The sequence below is a fragment of the Nomascus leucogenys genome, chromosome 4 (genome assembly GCF_006542625.1).
Source record: "Nomascus leucogenys isolate Asia chromosome 4, Asia_NLE_v1, whole genome shotgun sequence".
Lineage (NCBI taxonomy): Eukaryota > Metazoa > Chordata > Mammalia > Primates > Hylobatidae > Nomascus > Nomascus leucogenys.
Window position 1 is genome coordinate 82387512 of NC_044384.1, and position 25726 is coordinate 82413237.

General features: G+C 47.4%; 1 protein-coding gene and 1 non-coding gene across 2 annotated transcripts; both read right to left on the bottom strand.

Moving 5' to 3' along the window:
• Nucleotides 1-3: 3 nt before the first annotated feature.
• STX5 (syntaxin 5) lies at nucleotides 4-25492 on the bottom strand. The gene is made up of 11 exons (XM_004087828.3): nucleotides 25335-25492; nucleotides 24402-24645; nucleotides 20924-20994; nucleotides 20716-20771; nucleotides 20528-20598; nucleotides 18780-18896; nucleotides 18640-18696; nucleotides 18393-18474; nucleotides 17829-17935; nucleotides 17536-17657; nucleotides 4-731 (listed from the first exon to the last, which is right to left on the bottom strand). The coding sequence occupies exons 2-11, from the start codon at nucleotides 24624-24626 to the stop codon at nucleotides 572-574; spliced, it is 1068 nt and encodes a 355-aa protein (XP_004087876.1). The 5' UTR covers nucleotides 24627-24645; nucleotides 25335-25492; the 3' UTR covers nucleotides 4-571.
• LOC115834909 lies at nucleotides 8693-8794 on the bottom strand. The gene has a single exon (XR_004029902.1). It is a non-coding gene; the product is annotated as a U6 spliceosomal RNA (small nuclear RNA).
• Nucleotides 25493-25726: the final 234 nt, after the last annotated feature.

The window sequence follows — 25726 nt, forward strand, 5'->3', positions numbered from 1 at the left end:
TAGTGAGGCTGACAGTCTTGCTGTAATTGGGAGAAAACGGGCTGCAGCACATTTGGCAGATTGAGAGTCACCAGCAGCCAGTGTTGGGGGTTGTGCAGGCAGCTGAAGGGCTCAGGGCTCCCTGCCTCACATGGTGAAAGAGGAAGAGGTCAATTGGGAAAATTGGTCCCTGGGGCTGCTTCCTCTCTTCACTCACAGGAAGGTGGGTAAGGGCATCATCTCCCTTTGCTGCCAACGCTTCCTTAGGGAGAGGCTGGAGAGGGTTTATAAAAATCTCCTAGTGGAAACAACCACCCCCCCTGGCCCCCAGCTGGCCTCTGCTCCCTTCCAGTCACTTCATAGCAGAGTTCAAATCTAGAACCCTGTGTGTTTCATAGGCCTGAGGGTGGTGGGGGGAGGACAGGGTGGCCAGAGGCAAGGGGTGGGGGATCAGGGGCAGTGGCCATTCTTAGCAGTTCCAGGGAAACAGGGCCTTTCTCCCAAGTACCCTGCACAGGCTCAGTGGCAGCACTGGCCACTTGCCTTCCCAGGAGGGTCCCAAACCCCAAGAGTGCCTCAGAGTGGAGAGGGTTCAAGCAAGGAAGACCACAAAGATGATGAAGAAGACAATGAGGATGAGGAAGATTTTGACCATGAGCCACCGGTTGGAGGTGACTGACTGGAAGTACTTGAGGATCTCTGAATGGGCGGCCTCAACGTCCAGCTGGGCTCCTAGCACGTTCTCGTCGATCCTGGGGACAAGGCCGGGAGAAGAGGAAACAAAAGGACACTGGATTAAAAAGAATGCTGTTGAAGTCCATTTATTGACATGGAAAGATGGTCACAATATGATCCCATTCTTATACATATTTGTGTATAGAAAAGCTTTGGAAGGGTACTATAAACAAGTTATTTCTGGTTTGAAAACCAACTCTGCCATTTATTAGCTTAAGACTCTTAAGTTAGTCTAACTTCAAGCTTCATTTTCCTCACCGGCAAAATGAGGATAACCCAAACCCTACCTTCTCTCAGGCTGCTGTCAGTCTTCAATGAGTTAGTATAAAGTCCCTAACCCACAAGAGCCCCAAAAATGTTAGTTACAATTTTTGCTCATCAGTATTTACATTTTTATCTGGTGAGTATGTATTATATTTATTGTAAGGGGAAATATTTATTGTAAGGGGAAATATTATATTTATTGTATTTATATTTATTGTAAATATTATATTACATTTATTGTAAGGGGAAAAATGTTCACAGACCATTACAGTCAGGAAATCATGGTTCTGAGTGAAAAAGGAAAACATAATGATATGGACAGGAAGTCGGGGATAAAAAAAAGCTCTATGGCCAACCATGGTGGCTCAGGCCAGTAATCCCAGCACTTTGGGAGGCTGAGGTGGGCAGATGGCTTGAGCTCACGAGTTTGAGACCAGCCTAGGCAACATGGCAAAACCCCATCTCTGCAAAAAATACAAAAATTAGCTGGGTGTGGTGGTGTGACCCTATAGTCCCAGCTACTCGGGAGGCTGAGGTGGGAGGATAGCTTGAACCCAGGAGGTTGAGGAGCTTGATGCTGCACTGAGATTGTGCCACTGCACTCCAGCATGGGGGACATAGCACGACGGCCTCGGGGGGGGAGAAAAAAAAAACACCAAAAAAAAAAAAGCTATATGGACCCTAGTTTTGGCCAGGCTGTAATCCCAGCACTTTGGTAGGCCCAGGCAGGAGGATCACTTGAGCCTAGGAGTTGGAGACCAGCTTGAACAACATGGTAAGACACTGTCTCTATTAAAAAAAAAAATTAAATAAGTATATCGGAGGATGTGAGTAGATTAATGCACATATGACAAGATTTTATGGGACTTGCGGATGCATGGATTTTGGTTTCCCCTGGGGCTCTTGGAGCCAATGCCCCACAATACCAAGGGATGAGTGTGCTTAGTCTGATAGCACCTTGAACAAGTGATTCAATTAACATCAGCAAGAAAGGGATAATCTCATCAAGTTCCTACTAATGTAATCACCGCGGCAGAAGCATTTAACCTAATTTAATCAACGTTAGATTTAATTTAACATTGAACAAAAAAGTTGATGTCATGAAAAATAAAACAAAAGGCACACTAAAGAGACACATCAAATACAAAATGTGAATCTTCCTGGGTCTTAAACTGAAAGAAAAAAAGATAAGAACTTTTGTTTTAAATATCAGATGGGGGCCGGACATGGTGGCTCAGGCCTGTAATCCCAGCACTTTGGGAGGCCAAGACGGGCCGATCACAAAGTCAGGAGATCGAGGCCATTCACGCTAACACGGTGAAACCCCATCTCTACTAAAAATACAAGAAATTAGCCGGGCATGGTGGCAGGCACCTGTAGTCCCAGCTATTCAGGAGGCTGAGGCAGGAGAATGGCGTGAACCTGGGAGGTGGAGCTTGCAGTGAGCCGAGATCGTGCCACTGCACTCCAGCCTGGGCGACAGAGCAAGACTCCATCTCAAAAAAAAAAAAAACCAAATGGGGAAACTTGAACATGGGCTGATTACTGGATCATGTTGGAGAACTGTTAATTTTCTTAGCTTGAAAATGACATTATGGGCAGGGCATGGTGGCTCACACCTGTAATCCCAGCACTTTGGGAGGCCGAGGTGGGTGGATCACCAGGTCAGGAGATCAAGACCATCCTGGCTAACACGGTGAAACCCCGTCTCTACTAAAAATACAAAAAATTAGCCAGGCGTGGTGGTGGGCGCCTGTAGTCCCAGCTACTCAGGAGGCTGAGGCAGGAGAATGGTGTGAACCTGGGAGGCAGAGCTTGTCGTGAGTGGAGATCGTGCCACTGCACTCCAGCCTGGGAAACGGAGCAAGATTCCGTCTCAAAAAAAAAAAAAAAAAAAAAGAAAGAAAGAAAATGACATTATGGCGTTCAGGAGAATGCCTTATTCTTAGCATGCTGTAGTATCTAGGGATAAAACAGCATGAAATTTGCACCTACTTTCAAATAATTCGGCAAAAGAAAGGGGGGAAAGGCTGAGTGTGGTGGCTCACGCCGATAATCCCAGCACTCTGGGAGGCTGAGGCGGGTGGATCACAAGTTCAGGGGTTTGAGACCCGCCTGACCAACATGGTGAAAACCTGTCTCTACTAAAAATACAAAAATTAGCTGGATGTGGTGATGTGCACCTGTAACCCCAGCTACTCAGGAGGCTGAGGCAGGAGAACAACTCGAACCTGGGAGGCGGAGGTTGCAGTGAGTTGAGATCTCACACCACTGCACTCCAATCTGGGTGACAGAGCAAGACTCCATCCCAAAAAAAAAAGAGGAAAAAAAGTGATAAAATGTTAACAATTGGTGGCCAGGCCAGATGGCCCATGCCTGTAATCCCAGCACTTTGGGAAGCCAAGGTGGCTGCATTGCTTGAGTTCAGTTCAAGAACAGCCTGGGGAATATAGGAGACTCCGGCTCTACAAAAAAATTTAAAAATTAGCTGGATATGGTGGCATGCACCTGTTATCCCAGCTGCTGGGGAGGCTGAGGTGGGGGTCACTTGTGCCCAGGAGTTTGACGCTGCAGTGAGCTATTACTGCGCTACTGCACTATAGCCTGAGTGACAGAGTGTCACCTTGTCTCAAAAGAAAAGAAAAAAACAAACATGAAAACAAAAAAGTTAGTGACTACAGGTGAAAGGAATATGAGTGTTTATTGTGCTATCCTCCCAACTTTTCTGTAGTTTGAATATTTTATGAGGTGAAAAGGAAAATGACTGAGCAACATTAGATCAGTGGTTTTCACACCTTAGGAGAAATAAGAATCACCTGTTGAATTCTCAAATATAAAAATTCTAAAGTGTCACAGCCAGAAATTCTAGGTTGGGGCCCAAGAATCTGCATCCCAAAAAACTTGAGACTTAATCAGTGGTTTCTAGAGCAAGTGCTGAAACCCAGATCCACTGGCATGCAGAGAGGAAGCATATGAATGTCTACACCTATTTTAAAGATTGGATCCTTTCATAAATTTTGTATATGGTTACCCATAAATTCTACTTCCTTATTTCCCTTTCATGCTCCAACATACTGTAAAATTGCTACTGAGCCATTCCACTGAAAATACTGGCACTGATACAATTAATTCAAGCCCCTCCTGACTCAAACACATCCTTACCTCGAACTTTCTTTCTCAGGATCAAGGAGAAATAACCACTCCTTAAAATTCCTCTACCCCAAGTTCTAAGGACACATTTCTCTCTCTGCTTTCTTCCCTCATCTTCCTCAACCTCCCTCCTCAGTCTGGCTAGATTCTTCCCTTCTCCACATACCCCCTGACTCCATGGGGGATCTGTCCTGACCTTTTTTTCACTTTACCCAGTCTCTGGGTGGTCTATGCCCAGGGTTTCACCAAGAGGCCACTGTCCTAAGTCCTTACTTCTAGCACTGCCTTCTCTTCCAAACATCAGAAGATGAAATGCCTATTAAACTCTGTCATTTAGCTGTCCCATGAAGTCTGAGGCACTCAGCACATCCAGAACAAACCTAATTCTCACCCACCATCAATCCACTTGCTTCTTCTTATGTTCTCTCCGTGACACCAAATTTCTTGCTGTGACACACAGGTCATCTGTGACCTGGCCTTGCCTCTCACCACTCCCCCAGCCATGCTGAATAATTCTGCACTCCTGAATCTACCAAGTTCTTTCTCATTTCTGTGCTGTTTTTTCACATGGAACAGCTTCTCCTTTCCCTTTTTTGGGCTGGCATTCCCTTCAAGTCTTAGCTTGGTTCACTTCTGGGAAGGCCCCTTAGCCCCATCTAGGAGCAGTACCTACTCTGAGTTCTCTCATCCCCTTCTTCTTCTTTTTTTTTTTTTTTTAATAGAGACGGGGTCTCTGTGTTGCACAGGCTGTCTTGAACTCCTGGCCTCAAGTAATCCTGCCTCGGCCTCCCAAAGTGCTGGGATTACAGGCATGAGCCACCGCGCCCAGCCTCATCCCCTTCTCTTCTTGCCCTATCATACTGAGCTGTCACTGTCAACTTATGTCTCTCCTACTAGTGAGCTCCAGGAGGACCAGAATGGTCTTTCACCCTTTTATCCTCAGACCCAGCAGGATTAGCTCACAGCAGCAACAAATGTTTGCTAAATCAATGAGCAAACACATGCTAACAGTGAAAAATACGTATGAGGCTGTTTCAAGGAAGACTAGAATGTAAAGTTGCCTATATGCTATAATTTCATTTTAAATGTACATGGATTGAGGAAAGAACTCAACTATCTTTTTTTTTTTTTTTGAGATGGAGTGCAGTGGCGTGATCTGGGCTCACTGCAAGCTCCGCCTCCTGGGTTCACGCCATTCTCCTTCCTCAGCCTCCCGAGTGGCTGGAACTACAGGTGCCGGCCACCACACCCGGCTAATTTTTTTATATTTTCTTTAGTAGAGACAGGGTTTCACTGTGTTAGCCAGGATGGTCTCGATCTCCTGACCTCGTGATTCGCCTGTCTCGGCCTCCCAAAGAGCTGGGATTACAGGCATGAGCCACCACACCCAGACTTAATATTCTAATATTCAAAATACAACATAGTTCAAGGAGCTATGGTGTTTATGGCCTAACTCTGCAAGGAGTTCCCTAGGTCTCAGCTGAAATAGATAAAAATCAGTCAATTAGGCCGGGCGCGGTGGCTCACGCCTGTAATCCCAGCACTTTGGGAGGCCAAGGTGGGCGGATCACGAGGTCTAGGAGTTCCAGACCAGCCTGACCAGTATGGTGACACCCCCATCTCTACTAAAAATACAAAAATTAGGCCGGGAGTGGTGGCTCACGCTTGTAATCCCAGCACTTTAGGAGGCCGAGGCGGGTGGATCACGAGGTCAGGAGATTGAGACCACGGTGAAACCCCGTCTCTACTAAAAATGCAAAAAGTTAGCCGGTCGTGGTGGCGGGCGCCTGTAGTCTCAGCTACTCAGAGAGGCTGAGGCAGGAGAATGGCGTGAACCCGGGAGGTGGAGCTTGCGGTGACCCAAGATTGCGCCAGTGCACTCCAGCCTGGGTGACAGAGCAAGACTCTGTCTCAAAAAAAAAAAGAAAAAAAAAATTAGCCAGGCGTGGTGGCTCGCACCTGTAGTCCCAGCTACTTGGGAGGCTGAGGCAGAAGAATCATTTGAACCCAGGAGGCGGAGGTTGCCACTGCACTCCAGCCTGGGTGACAGAGCGAGACTCCGTCTCAAAAAAAAAAAAAAAAAAAAAATCAGTCAATTATTAGCCAGGCATGGTGGTGCATGCCTGTAATCCCAGCTACTCCGGAGGCTGAAGCAGGAGAATCGCTTGAACCTGAGAGGCAGAGGTTGCAGGGAGCCAAGATCGTGCCACTGCACTGCAGCCTGGGTGGCAGAGTGAGACTGTCTCAAACAATAACAACAACAAAAATCGGTCAATTCTCCTGACTCTAGGATCAAAACAGCTGTACTCGCAGTACCTTATAAATGGCTGGTGCTCAACATATAGTAGTTGAATAAACAAACTTTCTTTTAATCAGTGGTCCCCACACCTGGATGCTAATCAGAACCCCCTATGGAATTTGTACAAATGAAGCTCCCTGAAAGCCCACTCCATTTACATCTCTCGAATCAGAATCTCCAAGTGTTTTCTTCTACCTTGGCCAATTAAATGTGTGAGGCTGCTTAGTGGATTGATGTTCAGAAACCGGCTTTATACAAATGTAGGTGTTCACTCAGTTTCACATGATCAACAATGTAGGGTAAAAGCACTCTGCTAGATACCGTGGGGAATAAAGATCAATCAGGGTTGGACCCTGGCTAAAGGGTAAGAGCAAGTGGGCAGGAGTGGATTCCTAAAACCTCCTACACCTTCTCTCCCCTATCCTCTCCTCTACTGGCTTTTCTTCTTAATGAGCTGAGAAGACTGAAGTGGTCTGAGGATAAATGCCGCTCCACCCCCAGCATTGCTACAATAGCCTCTGTCTTTCCACCTGTCGCCCACCTATCGCCAGCTCCTCTTAGAGCCAAGCCTCGATTTATGCCCTGGAGCCCACTTCCTTTCACCTTCTCAAGGACATCATTTCAAGAATTCTCCCATGTTTCTCCTATATTATCATTTTTAAATTTATCTGTTGCATCATTCCCATTGGCATGCAAACATACGTTTATTTTCTCTCAGCCTTTTAAACCCTCTAGGCTCCCACCAGACATATTTGGAACAACTTAAGCACTCACAATAATCATTGCCCTAACTAATAATAAGACAAACAATATATTCAAACCTATAATTAAAGCCTACAGTGATGCTCAGAAAAGAGGGAGAATTTAATTAATTTACTTGAGATGGAGTTTCGCTCTTATTGCTCAGGATGAAGTGCAATGGCATGACCTTGGCTCACTGCAACCTCCACCTCCTGGGTTCAAGCGATTTTCGTGCTTCAGCCTCCCAAGTAGCTAGGATTACAGGCATGCACCACCACACCCTAATTTTGTATTTTTGGTAGAGATGGGTTTTACCATGTTCATCAGCCTGGTCTCGAACTCCTGACCTTAGGTGATCCACCCACTTCTGCCTCCCAAAGTGCTGGGATTACAGGTGTGAGCCACCGCATTCGGGACTCTTCCTTTTTTTTTTTTTTTTTTTTGAGATGGAGTTTCACTCTGTTGCCCAGGCTGGAGTGCAACGGCGTGATCTTGGCTCACCCAACTTCCGCCTCCCGGGTTCAAGAGATTCTCCTGCCTCAGCGTGCCAAATAGCTGGGATTACAGGCATGCGCCACCACGCCCGGCTAATTTTTTTTTTTTTTTTTTTTTTTTTGAGACTGAGTTTCGCTCTTGTTGCCCAGGCCGGAGTGCAATGGCGCCATCTTGGCTCACCGCAACCGCCGCCTCCCCGGTTCAAGTGATTCTCCTGCATGCGCCACCATGCTCAGCAAATTTTGTATTTTTAGTAGAAATGGGGTTTCTCCATGTTGGTCAGGCTGGTCTCCAGCTCCCGACCTCAGGTAATCCGCCCGCCTCGGCCTCCCAAAGTGCTGGGATTACAGGCGTGAGCCACCGTGCCCGGCCCCGGGTGTGGTTTTTATTTATTTTTTTATTTTCTAGGACAGAGTCTCGCTCTGTCGTAACACTCACTGGATAATACATATTAGGAAATCGTTAATTTTCACAGACATAACTGGGTGTGGTTTTTATTTTTTTGAGACAGAGTATCACTCTGTTGTGAGTGACACTCACTGAATAATACATAATATTAGGAAATCATTAACTTTCACAGATAGGATAACTGGATGTGGTTTTTTGTTTTTATTTTTTGAGACAGAGTCTCGCTCTGTCGCCCAGGCTGGAGTGCAGTGGCACAATCTCGGCTCATTGCAACCTCTGCCTCCCAGGTTCAAGCACTTCTCCTGCCTCAGACTCCCAAGTAGCTGGGACCACAGGCATGCACCACTATGCCCAGCTAATTTTTGTATTTTTAGTAGATACAGGGTTTCTCCATGTTGGCCAGGATGGTCTCAAACTCCTGACCTCAGGTGATCTGCCCACTTTGGCCTCCCGAAGTGCTAGGATTACAGGTGTGAGCCACCGCGCCCAGCCTGGTTTTTATTTTTTTATTTAATTTTTAAATTTTATTCTAGTTTCAGGGGTACATGTGTAGGTTAGTTCTATAAATAAATTGTGTGTCTTGGGGCTTGGTATACATATTATCTCATCACCCAGGTAATAAAAAATACAGAAAGCTTCACAAATTTGTGCCATCCATGTGCAGAGGCCATGCTAACCTCTGTATTTTTCAAATTTTAATATACATCCTGCTGAAGTGAGTACTGGATGTGGTTTTTAAAGAGAATTTGTGTATTCTTAGGAGACACATGTTAAAATATTTAAGGATTAAGTGTCATGATATCGGCAACCTACTGTGAAATGGTTCAGAAAAATAAAACATAAAGCCAATCTGGCCAACTGTTAACTGTTGAATGTAGGTTGCAGCTATATCAGTGTTTATTATGGTTCTTTTAACTTACTGGTAAATTTAAACTTTTTCTTTTAAAATTTTTTTTTTTTTTTTGAGACGGAGTCTCACTCTGTCGCCCAGGCTGGAGTGCAGTGGTACGATCTGGCTCACTGCAAGCTCCGCCTCCCGGGTTCACGCCATTCTCCTGCCTCAGCCTCTGGAGTAGCTGGGACTACAGGCGCCTGCCACCGCGCCCGGCTAATTTTTTGTATTTTTAGTAGAGACGGGGTTTCACTGTGGTCTCGATCTCCTGACCTCGTGATCCACCCGCCTCGGCCTCCCAAAGTGCTGGGATTACAGGTGTGAGCCACCGCGCCCGGCTTAAAAAATTTTTTAGAGACAGGGTCTCACTCTATTGCCCAGGCTGTAGTACAATGGCACCATCACAGCTTATTGTAACCTCCTACTACTCTTAGACTCAAGTGATCTTCTCTGCTGAGCCTCCTAAATAGCTAGGACTACAGGCATGTCACCATGCCAGGCTAATTTTTCATTTTCTTGGAGAGATAGGGTCTTGCTATGTTGCCTAGGCTGGTCCCGAACTTCTGGCCTCAAGCGATCCTCCTGCCTTGAACTCCCAGGGCACTAGGATTACAGGTGTAAGCTACTTTGCCTAACCCCCAAATTTTCATAGTAAAAAAACGAAAAAAGAAAACTTCTGATTAACTTCCTCCTATCAGCTATTACTCCATTTCCTTTCTCCATTTTGAAGCAAAACTCTTAGAGCTGTCCATTTTCCATCCCGGCTAACATGGTGAAACCCGCCTTTACTGAAAAAAAAAAAAAAAAAAAAAAAAAAAAAAAAAAGAATTAGCTGGATGTGGGTGTGGTGGTACGTGCCTGTACTCGGGAGGCTGAGGAAAGAGAATCGCTTGAACCCGGGAGGCGAAGGTTGCAGTGAGCCGAGATTGCGCCACAGCACTCTAGCCTGGCGACGGAGCAAGACTCTGTCTCAAAAAAAAAAAGAAAAAACGAAAGAAAGAAAGAAAGAGCTGTCTATTCATCTATTCCTACTCTTTCTAATTGCTCTCTCTCATTCTTGTTTGTTTTTCTGTTTTGAGACAGAGTCTTGCTCTGTCACTCAGGCTGGAGTGCAGTGGCGGGATCTCGGCTCACTGCAACCTTAGCCTCCTGGGGATGACAGGCACACGCCACCACGCCCAGCTAATTTTTTGTAATTTTAGTAGAGATGGGGTTTCACCATTTTGCCCAGGCTGGTCTTGAACTCCTGGCCTCAAGTGATCCACCTGCCTCAGCCTCTCAAAGTGCTAGGATTACAGGCAAGAGCCACCATGGCTAGCCTCATTCTCTCTTAAACGCCACTGCATTCAAGCTTTTGCTCCCATCCCTCTATTGAATCTGACTCAAAGTCACCAACATTATCTACATTGCTGAATCCAATGACTATTTCTCACTCCTCGAGGTTCTCCTTCCAGTAATGCCTGGGTACCTCCTATTATACCAATCATTCCATAAATTACATAAACCACAGAAGAAATATAAAAAACAATGATCTTAGTTCAGCCAAGTTAACTGCCTGCAAAAACAAAAAAGTCAACATTTTTTATAGAAACATAAGATAATCCAGAATCTTCATATCAATTATAACATGTACGATAAAATCCTCAATTAGTAGTTATACAATGAGACAGGGAACTGTGACCCATACAGAAAAGAAAAGGCAATGAATGGCACCATCCCTAGGATAATCCAGATGAAAAGAATTAAATTTTAAAGCAGCTATTATAACTGAGGGAAAATATGCTTGTACTAAGAAGGTAGTAAATCACAGCAGAGAAACATCTCTAAAAAAGAACGAAGTGTAAATTTGAAACTGAAAATTATCTAAAAAAATTCACCAAATGGGCTTAACAGCAGATTGACCTGAAAATATACATATAATTAATATAAATTTATTATGTAAGACATGTATCTGGAAACATATATATTTCCAGATGGTAAGGACAGAAAGAGGCAGAAAAATGTTTAAAGTAATAATAGCCAAATACTTCCTAAATTTAAAGACAAATTTACACATAAAAGAAACTCAGGCGGGGCGCGGTGGCTCACGCCTGTAATCCCAGCACTTTGGGAGGCCGAGGAGGGTGGATCACGAGGTCAGGAGATCGAGACCACGGTGAAACCCCGTCTCTACTAAAAATACAAAAAAATAAATTAGCCAGGCGTGGTGGTGGGCACCTGTAGTCCCAGCTGCTCGGAGAGGCTGAGGCAGGAGAATGGCGGGAACCCGGGAGGCGGAGCTTGCAGTGAGCCGAGATTGCGCCACTGCACTCCAGCCTGGGCGACAGAGCAAGACTCCGTCTCAAAAAAAAAAAAAAAAAAAAAAAAAGAAACTCAGAGGCTGGGCGTGGTGGCTCACGCCTATAATCCCAGCACTTTGGGTGCCCGAGGTGGGCGGATCACCTGAGGTCAGTAGTTCGAGACTAGACTGCCCAACATGGCAAAACCCCATCTCTACTAAAAATACAAAAAATTAGCCAGGCGTGGTGGCAGGCACCTGTAATCCCAGCTACTCAGGAGGCTGAGGAAGGAGAATCGCTTGAATCCAGGAGGTGGAGGTTGCAGTGAGCCAAGATCGCACCACTGCATGCCGGCCTGGGTGACAAGAGCGAAACTCCATCTCAAAAAAAAAAAAAAAAAAAAAAAAAAAAAAAAAAACATGATCGGGCCAGGTGCTGTGGCTCATGCCTGTGATCCCAGCATTTTGGGAGGCGGAGGCGGGAGGATCACTTGAGGTCAGGAGTTCAAGACCAGCCTGGCCAACATAGTGAAACCTCGTCTATACTAAAAATACAAAAAAAAATTAGCCGGGTATGGAGGTGGGTGCCTGTAATCCCAGCTACTCAGTAAGCTGAGGCACAAGAATCGCTTGAATCCAGGAGGTGGAGGCTGCAATGAGTCGAGATCACACCACTGCACTCCAGCCTAGGCAACAAGAGCAAAAACTCCATCTTGGAAAAAAGAAAAAAAAAAAGAATAAATCTGTATGAGCCAGGCACATTGGGAGGTCAAAGTGGGAAGATTTCTTGAGCCCAGGAGTTTGAGACCTGCCTGGGCAACATGTGAGATCCCCATCTCTACCAAAAAAGAAAAAAAAAAATCAGCCTATTGTGGTGGTGTATGCCTGTAGCCCCAGCTACTCAGGAGGCTGAGGTGGGAGGTCAAAGCTGCAGTGAGCCATGATCGTGCCACTGCACTCCAGCCTAGGCAAGAGAGTGAGACCCTGTCTCAGGAAAAAATAAATAAAAACTTAAAAAAAAAAAAGAAAAACAACTGTATATCCAGAAGTCTATATCCAGAGAAAACATCCTTCAAAAATGAAGGTGAGGCCGGGCGCAGTGGCTCACGCCTGTAATTCCAGCACTTTGGGAGGCCGAGGCAGGCGGATCACGAGGTCAGGAGATCGAGACCATCCTGGCTAACATGGTGAAACCCCGTCTCTACTAAAAATGCAAAAAAAATTAGCCGGGCGTAGTGGTGGGCGCCTGTAGTCCCAGCTACTCAGGAGGCTGAGGCAGGAGAATGGCGTGAACCCAGGAGGCAGAGCTTGCAGTAAGCCAAGATCGCGCCACTGCACTCCAGCCTGGGCAACAGAGTGAGACTCTGTTTCAAAAAAAAAAAAAAAAAAAAGTTTAGTTTTGATTTAGTGAAAAAGATTTCAGTTTTCAGATGAAAGAAAACTGAAAGAAACTGTTGTCAGCAGATCTCCACTACAAAAAAAATACCAAAGGAAGTGCTTCTTCAGGATAAAGGGAAGAGATACCAGTGGGAAACTTAGATCTATTCAAGGAGGAATGAAGAACACTGAAGATGGTAAATATGTGAATACTATTACCATGTCTTCCTCTTAATTTCTTCAAAATACATTTAACTTTTTAATACTTTTTTTTTTTTTTTGAGACAGGGTGTTGCTGTCACCCAGGCTGGAGTGCAGTGGCCCAATCTCTGCTCACTGCAACCTCCACCCCTGGGGCTCAGGAGATCCTCCTGCCTCAGACTTCCCAGCAGCTGGGACCAAGAAGTGCACCACCACACCCAGCTTGTGTTTTTGTTTTTGTTTTTTGAGAGTTTTGCTCTTGCTGCCCAGGCTGGAATGCAATGGCAGGATCTCGGCTCACTGCAACCTCCGCCTCTAAGGTTAAAGTGATTCTCCCACCTCTGGCTCCTGAGTAGCTGGGATTACAGGCATGTGTCACCATGCCCAGCTATTTTTTTTTTTTTTTTGTATTTTTAGTTGAGATGGGGTTTCACCATTTTGGCCAAGCAGGTCTCAAACTCCTGAACCTCAAATGATCCACCTGCCTCAACCTCCCAAAGTGTTAGGAATACAGGCATGAGCCACCGCTCCCAGGCCAGTAAGTGGAGATGTTGAACAGGAGTATGGATATACGGAGTTTAGGAGACAGGTCTGGGATGGAGACTAAAATATGGGCAGAATCGACCAGGCGCAGTGGCTCATGCCTGTAATCCCAGAACTTTGGGAGGCCAAGGCAGGCGGATCACAAGGTCAGGAGATCGAGACCATCCTGGCTAACATGGTGAAACCCTGTCTCTACTAAAAATACAAAAAAAATTAGCCGGGCGTGGTGGCAGGAGCCTGTAACACCAGCTACTCGAGAGGCTGAGGCAGGAGAATGGCGTGAACCCGGGAGGTGGAGCTTGCAGTGAGCCGAGATCGTGCCACTGCACTCCAGCCTGGGTAACAGTGAGACTCTGTCTCAACAACAACAACAAAAAAACAAAAAAACAAAAAAACAAAAGGCAGAATCTGGCCAGGTGTGGTGGCTCACATATGTAATCCCAGCACTTTTGGAGGCCAAGGTGGGGAGATCACTTGAGGCCAGCCGTAATTTTTAATAAGGTTGGATTTAGGGTTGCCATTTTACTTTTTTTTTTTTTTGAGATGGAGTCTCGCTCTGTTGCCCAGGCTGGAGGGCAGTGGCGCGATCTCAGCTCACTGCTCTGCCTCCTGGGTTCACACCATTCTCCTGCCTCAGCCTCCCAAGCAGCTGGGACTACAGGTACCCACCACCACGCCCGGCTAATTTTTTGTCTATTTTTAGTAGAGACGGGGTTTCACCATGTTAGCCAGGAGGGTCTCGATCTCCTGACCTCGTGATCCGCCCACCTTGGCCTCCCAAAGTGTTGGGATTACAGGCGTGAGCCACCGCACCCGGCACTATTTTCTGTTTTTCTCTTTTATTTTTTGTTTCTGTTTATCCTCTCTTGTCCTTCTTTTGAATTAATTGAAATTTTGATTAAAATTCTATTTCCATTTCAATTTGGTTATTGCTCTTCTTGCTATATGTCATTGTTGAGTTTCTATTTTATTTCAGTGGTTGCTCTAGGGATTACAATATACCTTATTAACTCTTCACAGCCTACTTCATATAAACTGTCAAAATTGGCCAGGTGTGGTGGCTCACACCTGTAATCCTAGCACTTTCGGAGGCCGAGGCAGGCAGATCACAAGGTCAAAAGATCGAGACCATCCTGGCCAACATGGTGAAACCCTGTCTCTACTAAAAATACAAAAATTAGCTGGGCGTGGTGGTGGGCGCCTATAATCCCAGCTACTCGGGAGGCTCAGGCAGGAGAATTACCTGAACCCAGGAGGCGGAGGCTACAGTGACCTGAGATCGAGCCACTGCACTCTAGCCTGGCAACAAAGCGAAACTCCATTTCAAAAAAAAACTGTCAAAATTTTGAAACCCTCCTGCTTCATCCTTTATTCTACAGTTAAATTTGTTGCATCTATGTACTTTACAAATCCCAGGGTATACACTATTATAATTTTTGTTTTAAAGTTAAATGTGGCCAGGCGCGGTGGCTCACATCTGTAATCCCAGCACTTTGGGAGGCCAAAGTGGGCGGATTGTCTGAGGTCAGGAGGTCGAGACCAGCCTGGCCAACATGGTGAAACCCCGTCTCTGCTAAAAATACAAAAATTAGCTGGGAGCGGTGTGGGTGCATGTAATCCCAGCTACTCAGGAGGCTGAGGCAGGAGAATTGTTTGAACCCAGAGGCTGCAGTGAGTGAGGCGACAGGTGCCATTGCACTCCAGCCTGGACGAGAGTGAAACTCTGCCTCAAAAATAAATAAATAAATAAAAACAAAATTAACGCCGAGCATGGTGGCTCATGCCTGTAATCCCAGCACTTTGGGAGGCTGAAGTGGGCGGATCATAAGGTCAAGAGATTAAGACCATCCTGGCCAACATGGTGAAACCTTTTCTCTACTAAAAATACAAAAATTAGCTGGGCGTGCTCTCGCACACTTGCAGTCCCAGCTACTCAGGAGGCTGAGGCAGGAGAATCACTTGGACCCAGGAGGCAGAGGTTGCAGTGGGTTGAGATTCTGCCATTGCACTCCAGACTGGCGACAGTGAGACTCCATCTCAAAAATAAAAATAAATAAATAAATACATGCATAAATAAATAAAATTAAATGTATTTGGCCAGTTGTGATGGCTCACACCTGTAATCCCAGCACTTTGGGAGGCCAAGGTGGACAGGTTACTTGAGGCCAGGAGTCCAAGACCAGCCTGGCCAATGTGGCAAAACTCCGTCTCTACTAAAAATACAAAAAGTAGCCGGGCATGGCGGTGCACACCTGTGGTCCCAGGTACTCGGGAGACTGAGGCATGAGAATCACCTGAACCTAGGAGGTGGAGGTTGCAGTGAGCCAAGATCATGCCACTGCACTCCAGCCTGGGTGACAGAGCAAGGCTCTGTCTCAAACACAGAAAAACTAACCCCTGCAATGCAATGGCTCCCTATGTCACTCAGAGTAAAAGCTAAAGCCTACCAATGGTCTCAAGAGGTCTCACAGTTCTCCTCCGACTACACCTTGTACAACTCTCTTCCTCATTGATCCCAGCTGCAGTAGTCTCTGCTGTCCTTTAACTCATCAGACATATTGTCACCTGCAGGCCTTTGCCAGGGTCTATGTAGCTAATTTCCTCACCTTCTCCCAAGTGTGATGCCACCTTCTTAATAGGGCCTATCTCCCTCCAAACCTGGCACTCCTGATTAGCTTATCCTGTGTTGACTGTCTCTCTTTTTTTTTTGGCATTTATGACTTTTTTTTTTTTAACATACTGTTTATTTATTATGACTTTTTCACATCTATCTCCCTATTAGAATACACGTTCCACAAGGGCAAGGATTTTGTCTCTTTTGCCCACTGCTATATTCCCATAACTGACTGACTGAATGCTAAGCACCACAGAGGAGGAGCAGATAAAACCTCTTGTAGTAGCATGAGGCACCAGAGGAACAGAGAGGCCAGCCCATTGTTGGGCCTCTGCCTACATCCCTCCAGTACACCCTGTAGTTCTCTATCCCTGTTCATTACTTTCTAGCCACGCAGGCCTTCTTGATTCTTGTGTATGGTGAGACTGTCCCATCACAAGGCTTTGCTCTAGCTGTCTCCTTGGCCTAGAACACTTTCTCTTCTTTGCCTGGCAGGATCCCTCTTGTCATTCAAGTCTCTGCTTAAACGTCATGTCTTCAGAGCAGCATTCCCTACCACACAATCTGATATACCTACTTAGTCATTTTCTTATTTTTGAGATGGGGTCTTGCTCTGTCACTCAAGCTGGAGCGCAGTGGTTCCATCATGGCTCACTGCAGCCTCGACCTCCCATGCTTAAGTCATCCTCCCGCCTCAGCCTCCTGAGTAGATGGAACCACAGGCATGCGCGACCACGTCCAGCTAATTTATTTTTGTAGAGATGGGGTTTCACCATGTTGCCCAGGCTGGTCTCAAACTCCTGAGTTCAAGTGACTGCGTGGGCCTCCCAAAGTGCTGGAATTACAGGTGTAAGCCACCGTACCCATCCACTACTTTCTTAACACATCATCCTACTTTAACTCTGTATACAGCCTTTATTACTACCTGAAATTTTGTTGTTCATTATTTTTATTTTTTGACACAGCATCTGGCTCTGTCGCCCAGGCTGGAGTGCAGTGGCACGATCTTGGCTCACTGCAACCTCTGCCTCCCAGGCTCAAGCCATCCTCCCACTTCAGCCTCTCAAGTAGCTGGGACTACAGGCCCATGCCACCATGCCCAGCTAGTTTTTGTATTTTTTTGTAGAGACAGGGTCTCACTTTGTTGCCCAAACTGGTCTTGAATTCCTGAACTCAAGCATCTGCCTTGCTCGGCCTCCCAAAGTGCTGCCTATGGGATTACAGGTGTGAGCCACCGTGCCAGCCTTGTCAGTTCTTTTCCACAGCTGTCCTCATCTGCCCTATCAAATTCCATACACTTACACATGCAACAAAGCAGCTCCAGACAGACTTTACTGTCCTACTTGCCACTGTATCTCCCACACCTGGAACAGTGCCTCACATGAACAGGTGCTCAATAAACACTTGTTGGGTGGATGGAAGCAGGTGAACTGGGTCCCATGGGTGGGCAGAATTCACTCTGTCTTCCAAAGGGCATCAAGCAGTCCCTGGGGACTTTAAGATGCCAATCCACGGGGAAGAGAAAGCTCCTCTGTTTGGGGTGAGAGAGTGTGTCTCACCTCTGAACGGTTTCCTCCTGTTCCTTAACCATGTGTGCCAACTGCTGAAAGATGGAGCCCAGCTCAACAATTGTCGACTCAATGTTCTGCATGGTGTCTGCCCGACTCTGGATGTAGGAATCCTTCAGGAGAGGGAGACAGCACGTGAGCACCATCAGCTTCTTCAGGGTCAGACCTGCATCTTTACAACCCTCCCAGCTTGCCATTCTGCCCATGGCACACTCCAAACACTCTCTTGGGAACCACAGAGGATAATAGAGAAGCTGATTCTCCCTAGTTCAGAGCTTGGGTACCTGTTCGTCAATGAGCTGCAGCTGCTGGCTGGTCCGAGAGTCCATCATGTCGATGGCGACATCCTTGGAGGCATGGGACTCGGCCCCCAAAACCACAGCACCACCCCCTGGGGGAGAAAACAGGACGTGGCACACCTTAACAGTTAAAAGCAGGTTCAAAGCCCACATGCTCTGGGTTTGAATCCCAGCTCTGGCACTTACTAGCCTTGTGACCCTGGACAGGTCATTTAACCTCTCTGAGCCTCAGTTTCCTCACCTGTAAAAGGGGGGATAATAACAGTTGCTTTCTCAAAGGGTGGTTGTGAAAATTAAATGAGAGAATGTAAATAAAGGTAAGTGTACAAAAAAAATTAGAAATTATCCTTATTCTGAATATAAGTGAGAATGTGGGAGTCTAAATGTGGATCATGAATCTCAACCATCTGGTTCGGCCTCTGAGAGATAAAGCCTAGAAAATTCCTTGACCCTCCACTCTCCTAGCCAACCCGTGCCTTTAGAGGATGCCATCACAACCAGAGTAAGTAACCTTACCTCCCGGGGCTTCCCGTTTTACCTGTGACTTACCCAGGTGGTTAGGGGCAAGGGGCACGGCTGACACAGGTGCCCGGGAGAACTGCTCTCTCCGGCTCCTCTGCTGCTTCAGGTTCTGGGGTTGGGGAAAAATGTAAAGGACCTGAAGCCACTAGAAAGCAGGCATGTTAAAGAGACTCCCACCATTGGCCCCATGACCCTGTAGAACTTGTCCCTTCTTCATTTCCCTCTTGGATCTTTACCCCCATATTCCTACCCGTCCTACGCAGATTGTTCTCACCTCTGTCCTCACTTCTAAAACCGATTTGAAGTCATTGGACATAGAAGCCAGTTTCGACTAGAAGAAAAGGAGAGAGGGTCAACCAAAGAAGACTCCACATTCTTCCCCTTTGCCTCCCTCCCTTCCTCCCCAGGTCCCACCTGCAAGGAGACCACAATGGTGTTGGAGTGGGTCTGCAGGTGCCGGCCACTCTGGCTGCCCTTGGCCCTCACGAAATCCTGGAGCTGAGCAATTTGTTTGTTGAGGCTATTGATGTCCTGGTAAAAGAGTCCACGAAAAAACAAAGTATTAGCCAAGGAGTCCTCAGTCAGCATCTCTCACAATGGCCATCTCTGGTAGGAAGGGCAAGGTGGAAGTTACCAGCCAGAGTGAGAATATCTCAGACAGTCAGACCAGATGGGCCTGCTAGGATTTTCCAAGGTTTAGTGTTTGCTCTGGCTCAGTTCCTGCAGAGAAGAGCTAGAAAGAGGCAAAGTAGGCCTTCCTCCATTTGTAAATAACTTGTTTACTCCTCCAGCCTACTGCCCTGCTCCATTCTGTGAGGCCATGCTCTTGGCCACAGAACCCTTTCAAAGGCCAAAATCTTGGGTCTAGGGCATGACCAACAAAGCCCCCGGACAGTACTCAGGAAAAGGGAAGAGTCAAAGGCACTGTAGTTTCGAGAGGCATCAACAGAATTATTTTCATACACACAATTCCTCAGTGGCTAATGTCTGTAAACCCAGCACTTTGAGAGGCCAAGGCAGGCAGATCATGAGGTCAAGAGATTGAGACCATCCTGGCCAACATGGTGAAATGCCATCTCCATTAAAAATACAAAAAATTAGCTGGGTGTGGTGGCGCGCACCTATAGTCCCAGCTACTTTGGATGCTGAGGCAAAAGAATCGTTTTGAACCTGGGAGGCGGAGGTTGCAGTGAGCCTAGATCGCGCCACTGCACTCCAGCCTGGCGATAGAGTGAGACTCCGTCTTAAAAAAAAAAAAAAAAAAAAAAAAAAGTGATTATTGGCCTGGCGCAGTGGCTCACGCCTGTAATCCCAGCACTTTGGGAGGCTGAGGTGGGCAGATCACCTGAGGTCAGGAGTTTGAGACCAGCCTGACCAACATGGAGAAATTCCGTCTCTACTAAAAATACAAAATTAGCTGGGAGTGGTGGCATGTGCCTGTAATCCCAGCTATTCGGGAGGCTTAGGCAGGGGAGTCACTTGAACCCAGGAGTCAGAGGTTGCAGTGAGCTGAGATCGCGCCACTGTGCTCCAGCCTGAGCAACAAGAGTGAAACTCTGTCTCAAAAAATAATAAATAAGTAAATAAATAAAATAAAAGTTACTATTACAGTCGAGTGCAGTGGCTCACACCTGTAATCCCAGCACTTTGGGAGGCCAAGGTGGGCGGCTCACTTGAGGTCAGGAGTTCGAGACCAGCCTGGCCAACATGGTGAAACCCCGTCTCTACTGAAGATAAAACAATTAGCTAGTCATTGGTGGCGGGTGCCTGTAGTCCCAGCTACTGGGGAGGCTGAGGCAGGAGAATCGCTTGCACCTGGGAGGTGGAGGTTGCAGTGAGCCAAGATCACACCACTGCACTCCAGCCTGGGTGAAAGAGCAAAACTCTGTCTCAAAAAAAAAAAAAAAAATTATCCAGGAATGAGGGCATGTCCCTGTAGTCTCTACCGCTCAGAAGGCTCAGGCTGGAGAATAGCTTGAGCCCAGGAGTTAAGGGCTGCAGTGAGCTAGGTCACACCACTACACTCCAGACTCGTCAACACAGTGAGACCCCCTCTCTAAAAAAAAGAAACTTGCTCTGGGTCCCCATGGCAATGGAAAATAACAGGAAGACACAGGTGATCTGATTGGAATGCTGGGCTCTCCTGATGGCTAGTAGCTCACCTGTTTGATGATATATGTTAGCTCTTCAATTTCCACTGCTTTATCATCAAAGAGAGACTTGCGCTTTGCCACTACAGAGACAAACAAGAAGCCACAATGGGTGAGGTCAAGGACAAAGCTCAGGGAATATAGCCCTCAGCCCTCTTTGATTTACTGCCCCACTTCTGAAAGACCCCAAGAACACTCACAGATTGTCAGCTTCTCCAGCTTGGCAAATGTGTTGCTAAGGTCTTTCCCAATGCGCCTGCAAATGACCACTAGTGAGACTGTGGGAAAGGGCAGGAGGCCCTTCTGAACCCACAACCAATCCCAGACTTCACAGCCAAGGCTGCTGATCGCAAGTCTACTTTTCTTCAGACATTATATCACCCCACCAGAAAGCTTCTCTCAACTCACTTGGCCATGAGGGTGAATTCACTGCGTTGTCGGACAGCACGCAAAGCTGGCTTATTTGTCTGGATTCCATTCTGAAAAGCGATGGCAGGAGGTGACAACTTTAGTTCTCCCTTCCCTGGTCCCAGCTTTCACTTCCTGAGGTGTCCACTAACCTATCTCTAGTACTGGTGGCATCCATCAGATGATCTATATTTATGAGTGGTAGTCATTTAGAGTCCAGATTTGAAGAGCAGGTAGACCTGAGTTCAAATCTTGACTCACCACTTACTAGCTGGGGGATTTGGGGCAAGTTACTTAAAACATTCTAAATCTCTACTTCCTCTTCTATAAAACGAAGACAATCCACACATCTCCCATTGTTGCTAAGGTTAAATAACAAAAAGGCTGAAAAGTACTTCAGTCAACTACCTGGTACATAGTAAGCACTAAATAAATGGTATCTAGTATTGCCATTCTATTCCTCAAATCGGGAAATCAATAAGGATGATTGCAAAGCTCTTGGAGATCACATAGAAGAGCAGCTTTACCATGAGCTGAAAAACACGTCTTTATAACTTTTCTATTTTTGAGACAGGGTCTCACTCTGTCTCCCAGGTTGGAATATAGTAGCATGATCATAACTTACTGCGCCCTCGACATCCTGGGCTCAAGCAATCCTCCGACTTCAGCCTCCCAAGTAGCTGGGACTACAGGGCACACCACCACACCTAGCTAATTTTTTAACTTTTTGTAGAGGTAGGGTCTTGCTATATTGCCCAGGCTGGTCTTGAACTCCTAGGCTCACGCAATCCTCCTACCTCAGCCTCCCAAAGTGCTGGGATTACAGGTGTCAGCCAGCATGCCCAGCCATCAGTAAAAATATTTAAAAATACAGTTACTTGGCCGGGCACGGTGGATCACGTCTGTAATCCCAGCACTTTGGAAGGCTGAGGCAGGCGGATCATGAGGTCAAGAGATTGAGACCAACCTGGCTAACATGGTGATACCCCATCTCTACTAAAAATACAAAAAATTAGCCAGGTGTGGTGGCATGCACCTGTAGTCCCAGCTACTCAGGCGGCTGAGGCCGGAGAATCACTTGAACCTGGGAGGTGGAGGCTGCAGTGAGCCGAGATCCCACCACTGCGCTCCAGCCTGGGTGACAGAGCGAGACTCCGTCTCAAGAAATAAATAAATAAATAAATAAGTAAATACAGTTACTTGGCCAGGTGCAGTGGCTCATGCCTGTAATCCCAGCATTTTGGGAGGCCGAGGCGAACAGATCACAAGGTCAAGAGACAGAGACCATCCTGGTGAACATGGTGAAACCCCGTCTCTACCAAAAATACAAAAATTAGCTGGGTGTGGTGGCACACGCCTGTAGTTCCAGCTACTTGGGAGGCTGAGGCAGGAGAATCGCTTGAACCCAGAGGTGGAGGCTGCAGTGAACCCAGATCACGTCACTGTGCTCCAGCCTGGCAACAAAGAGAGACTGTCTCAAAAACAAACAAACAAACAAACAATGCTTACTCAGGTCCCACTGGGATTGCTTAAAAAAGCACTCCCGGCTGGCGCAGTGGCTCACGCTTGTAATCCCAGCACTTTGGAAGGCTGAGGTGGGCAGATCACCCGAGGTTTGGAGTTTGAGACCAGCCTGACCAACATGGAGAAACCCCGTCTCTACTAAAAATACAAAATTAGCTGGGCGTGGTGGCGCATGTCTGTAATCCCAGCTACTTGGGAGGCTGAGGCAGGAGAATCACTGGAACCCAGGAGGCGGAGGTTGCAGTGAGCTAAGATCGTGCCACTGCACTACAGCCTGGGCAACAAGAGAGAAATTCCCATCTCAAAAATAAATAAATAAATAAATAAATAAATAAATAAATAAAAAGCACTCCCAAATTTTTTTTTAAGAGGAGCTGAGTGCAGTGGCTGACACCTGTAATCCCAGCACTTTGAAAAAATAAAGCAGACGGATCCTTTGAGCCCAGAAGTTCGAGACCAGACTGGGCAACATGGTAAAACCCCATCTCTACTAACAAAACAGAAATTAGCCAGATGTGGTGGCACATGCCTATAATCCCAGCTACTGAGGAGCCTGAGGCAGGAGGGTTGCTTGAGCCCAGGAGGGCAGATGTTGCAGTGAGATGAGACAGAACCCATTGGCACTCCCAACCTTGGGTGGACAGAGAGAGACCCTGTTTCCAAAAAAGGAGAGAGAGAGGCAGGGTGTGGTGACTCATACCTGTAATCCCAGCACTTTGGGAGGCTGAGGAGGGCAGATCACCTCAGGTCAGGAGTTCAAGACCAGCCTGACTGACATGGTGAAACCCCATCTCTACTAAAAAAAAATACAAAAATTAGCCGGGCGTGGTGACGGCACCTGTAATCCCAGCTACTCGAGAGGCTGAGGCAGGAGAATCGCTTGAACCCAGGAAGAGGAGGTTGCAGTGAGCCGAGATTGCACCACTGCACGCCAGTCTGGGCGACAAGAGCGAAATTCCTTCTCAAAATAAAAAAAAAAAAAAAAAAGAGAGAGAGGAAGAGACTGGGCCTCGCTCAGCCTTCTAAGTAGCTGGGACTACAGGCACATGCCACCACGTCCAGCTTTTTTTTTTTTTTTTTTTCTTGTAGAGACAGGGTCTTGCTTTGTTGCTCCTGCTGGTCTCTAACTCCTGGCCTCAAGTGATCCTCTGGCCTAGGCCTCCCAAAGTGCTGGAATTACAGGTATGAGCCACCACATCCAACCCTAAGTGATTTTGGTACATATTACTGATCTAGGGCCAGGTGTGGTGTCCAGAGCAACCTGGGCAACATAGTGAGACATTGCCTGTACGAAAAAATTTTAAAATTAGCTGGGTGGTGCATCCATGTAGTCCCAGCTGCCCAGGAGGCTGAGGAAAGAGGATCCCTTGAGTCTAGGAGTTCAAGACTGCAGTGAGCTATCATCACGCCACTACACTCCAGCCTGTTGACAGAATTGAAAAACAGATCTCAAAACAAAACAAAAACAACAAATAACTTATCTAGAAAATGTCCTTAATCTTACAGAGATCAAAACTAAGATGTAACTAGATTAACTAATTTTCTCATGGTTACAGAGCAAACTTATGGTAGAAGTATATTGGAAAATTCAAGGTGCATGTTGCTCAGCTAAAGGCTCTTCCTAGAAGAGCTTTATTAGAACCTAAAGGTTCTTCCTAGAACTTGTTCCTTATTCACACCAATTATATTGCAGCCAAGCACTCTCTGAAGTACTCCCTCCAGAATAGCAATCCTGCCCTCCAAGGGATTCCTCATAAAAAAAAGCCTAAGTCCTTGCCCCTAGTTAGCCAGCCGACCTCTTCTCTGTTGCTATAGCAGACCCTACAGGCCCCATCCAAGCCTATCAGTTCCATCAGGTACCCCCCAAAATTACTTCGGTTAACAGTGGTGGAGCACAGTTCTTCCTACATTTGAGTAAGGCTCACTCCTCGCCTTTTCCACTCCAGGTCCTTACCTGACGGGTCTGCAGCGACTTGCAGGCAGACAGAAACTCCTGGGTCCGATCCCGGCAGGACATGGTGTCGGGAGGGGAAGGGACGAGGGCCACTGGGGGTGGCAGAGGGGCGATGTCGCTGCTGCTACTGCCAGCAGTTGCAGGGGACAGGACCTGTGTCTTTGAGAGACCCAGGTAGACACCCTGATCCGTGTTCTTAGACCCGTAGCGTTTCCGCGGGATCATTGAGACGCATAACCTCGGACTGTTGTGGAGGGGAGAGTGTCATTCCCCAGGCAGCTTCTTTTCCCAAACTCCCCCGCCCCACCCCAATCAACAAATCCTCGAGCCCCTTCTGCACTTCTCATGGACTTTCGCGCCCAAGAGGCTCGCAAATCCTGGGGCGGGCCAGCAGCGGAAAGGGCCCCGCTTTTCCCGTCCCAAGTCGAACCCGCTTCAGACTCTTTTTCCAACTTGGCTCTGGCGGCCAGAGCGCGGGCAGGGGACCCTGAAGCAGAGACAGGGCCAGAGCCAATCCCGTGGTCCTGAGACTGCGGCCTGGCTCGTGTAACTGCCCCGGGCCCTAACCCAGCCCTTTCGTTTCCAAGATTTCCTTCGGCCTCTCAGGGAGAGCCGGTAACGGACCTCCAAAGACTGGCACACTTCGGTGGGCGGAGGGGGAAACCTCTGGGTGTTTATTTGAAACAGGAAGTCCCACCCCCCCCGCCCAAGGTCCGCCTTCTGGAAGACTTCAACCACTCATTAGCTAAGGCCGACGTCTCTCTCAACAGAGGCTTTCCTGATTGGACGACAAGGAATTCGCTCACCTGGAGCCGGGCCGGCAGGACTTGCCCGCTCGCCCCTGATTCCCTTCCCCCCGTCAGTCGTCGCCCCCGTAAAACCACTGCCCCAGAGGTGACACGGCGGCCAGATCCCCTTTAGAGCGAATCTTACCTCCCCTCTGCCGCCTGCCGCCGCCGCCACTTCCAATCTCCCCAGCCGTCACTGCCTCCTCCCCGAGCACTGAAGCCGCCGAAACCCGACCAAAGACTGGAAGCGGCCACGTCACCTACACGTAACCCCACCCCCAGTGACGAGGGGGCGGTCCCATGCGTTTCAAGCCCGGCGACCCGAAAGACACGCCCCACACCCAAACGCAAGAGCGACCCCGCCCTCCCATTGGCTAAGGCGCCACCGTGATCCCGCCCCGGAGTACTACAGCAGGAGCTCAGGGGGCTGGGCCTGTCTCCGGGAAGGAGCCTTAAAGAACCAGCTGCCTGGTGGTGTCCGCGCCCAGTCCCCCAGAGTGGTCGTGCAGGTACACGTTAGAAATTTTATTCTCTGGA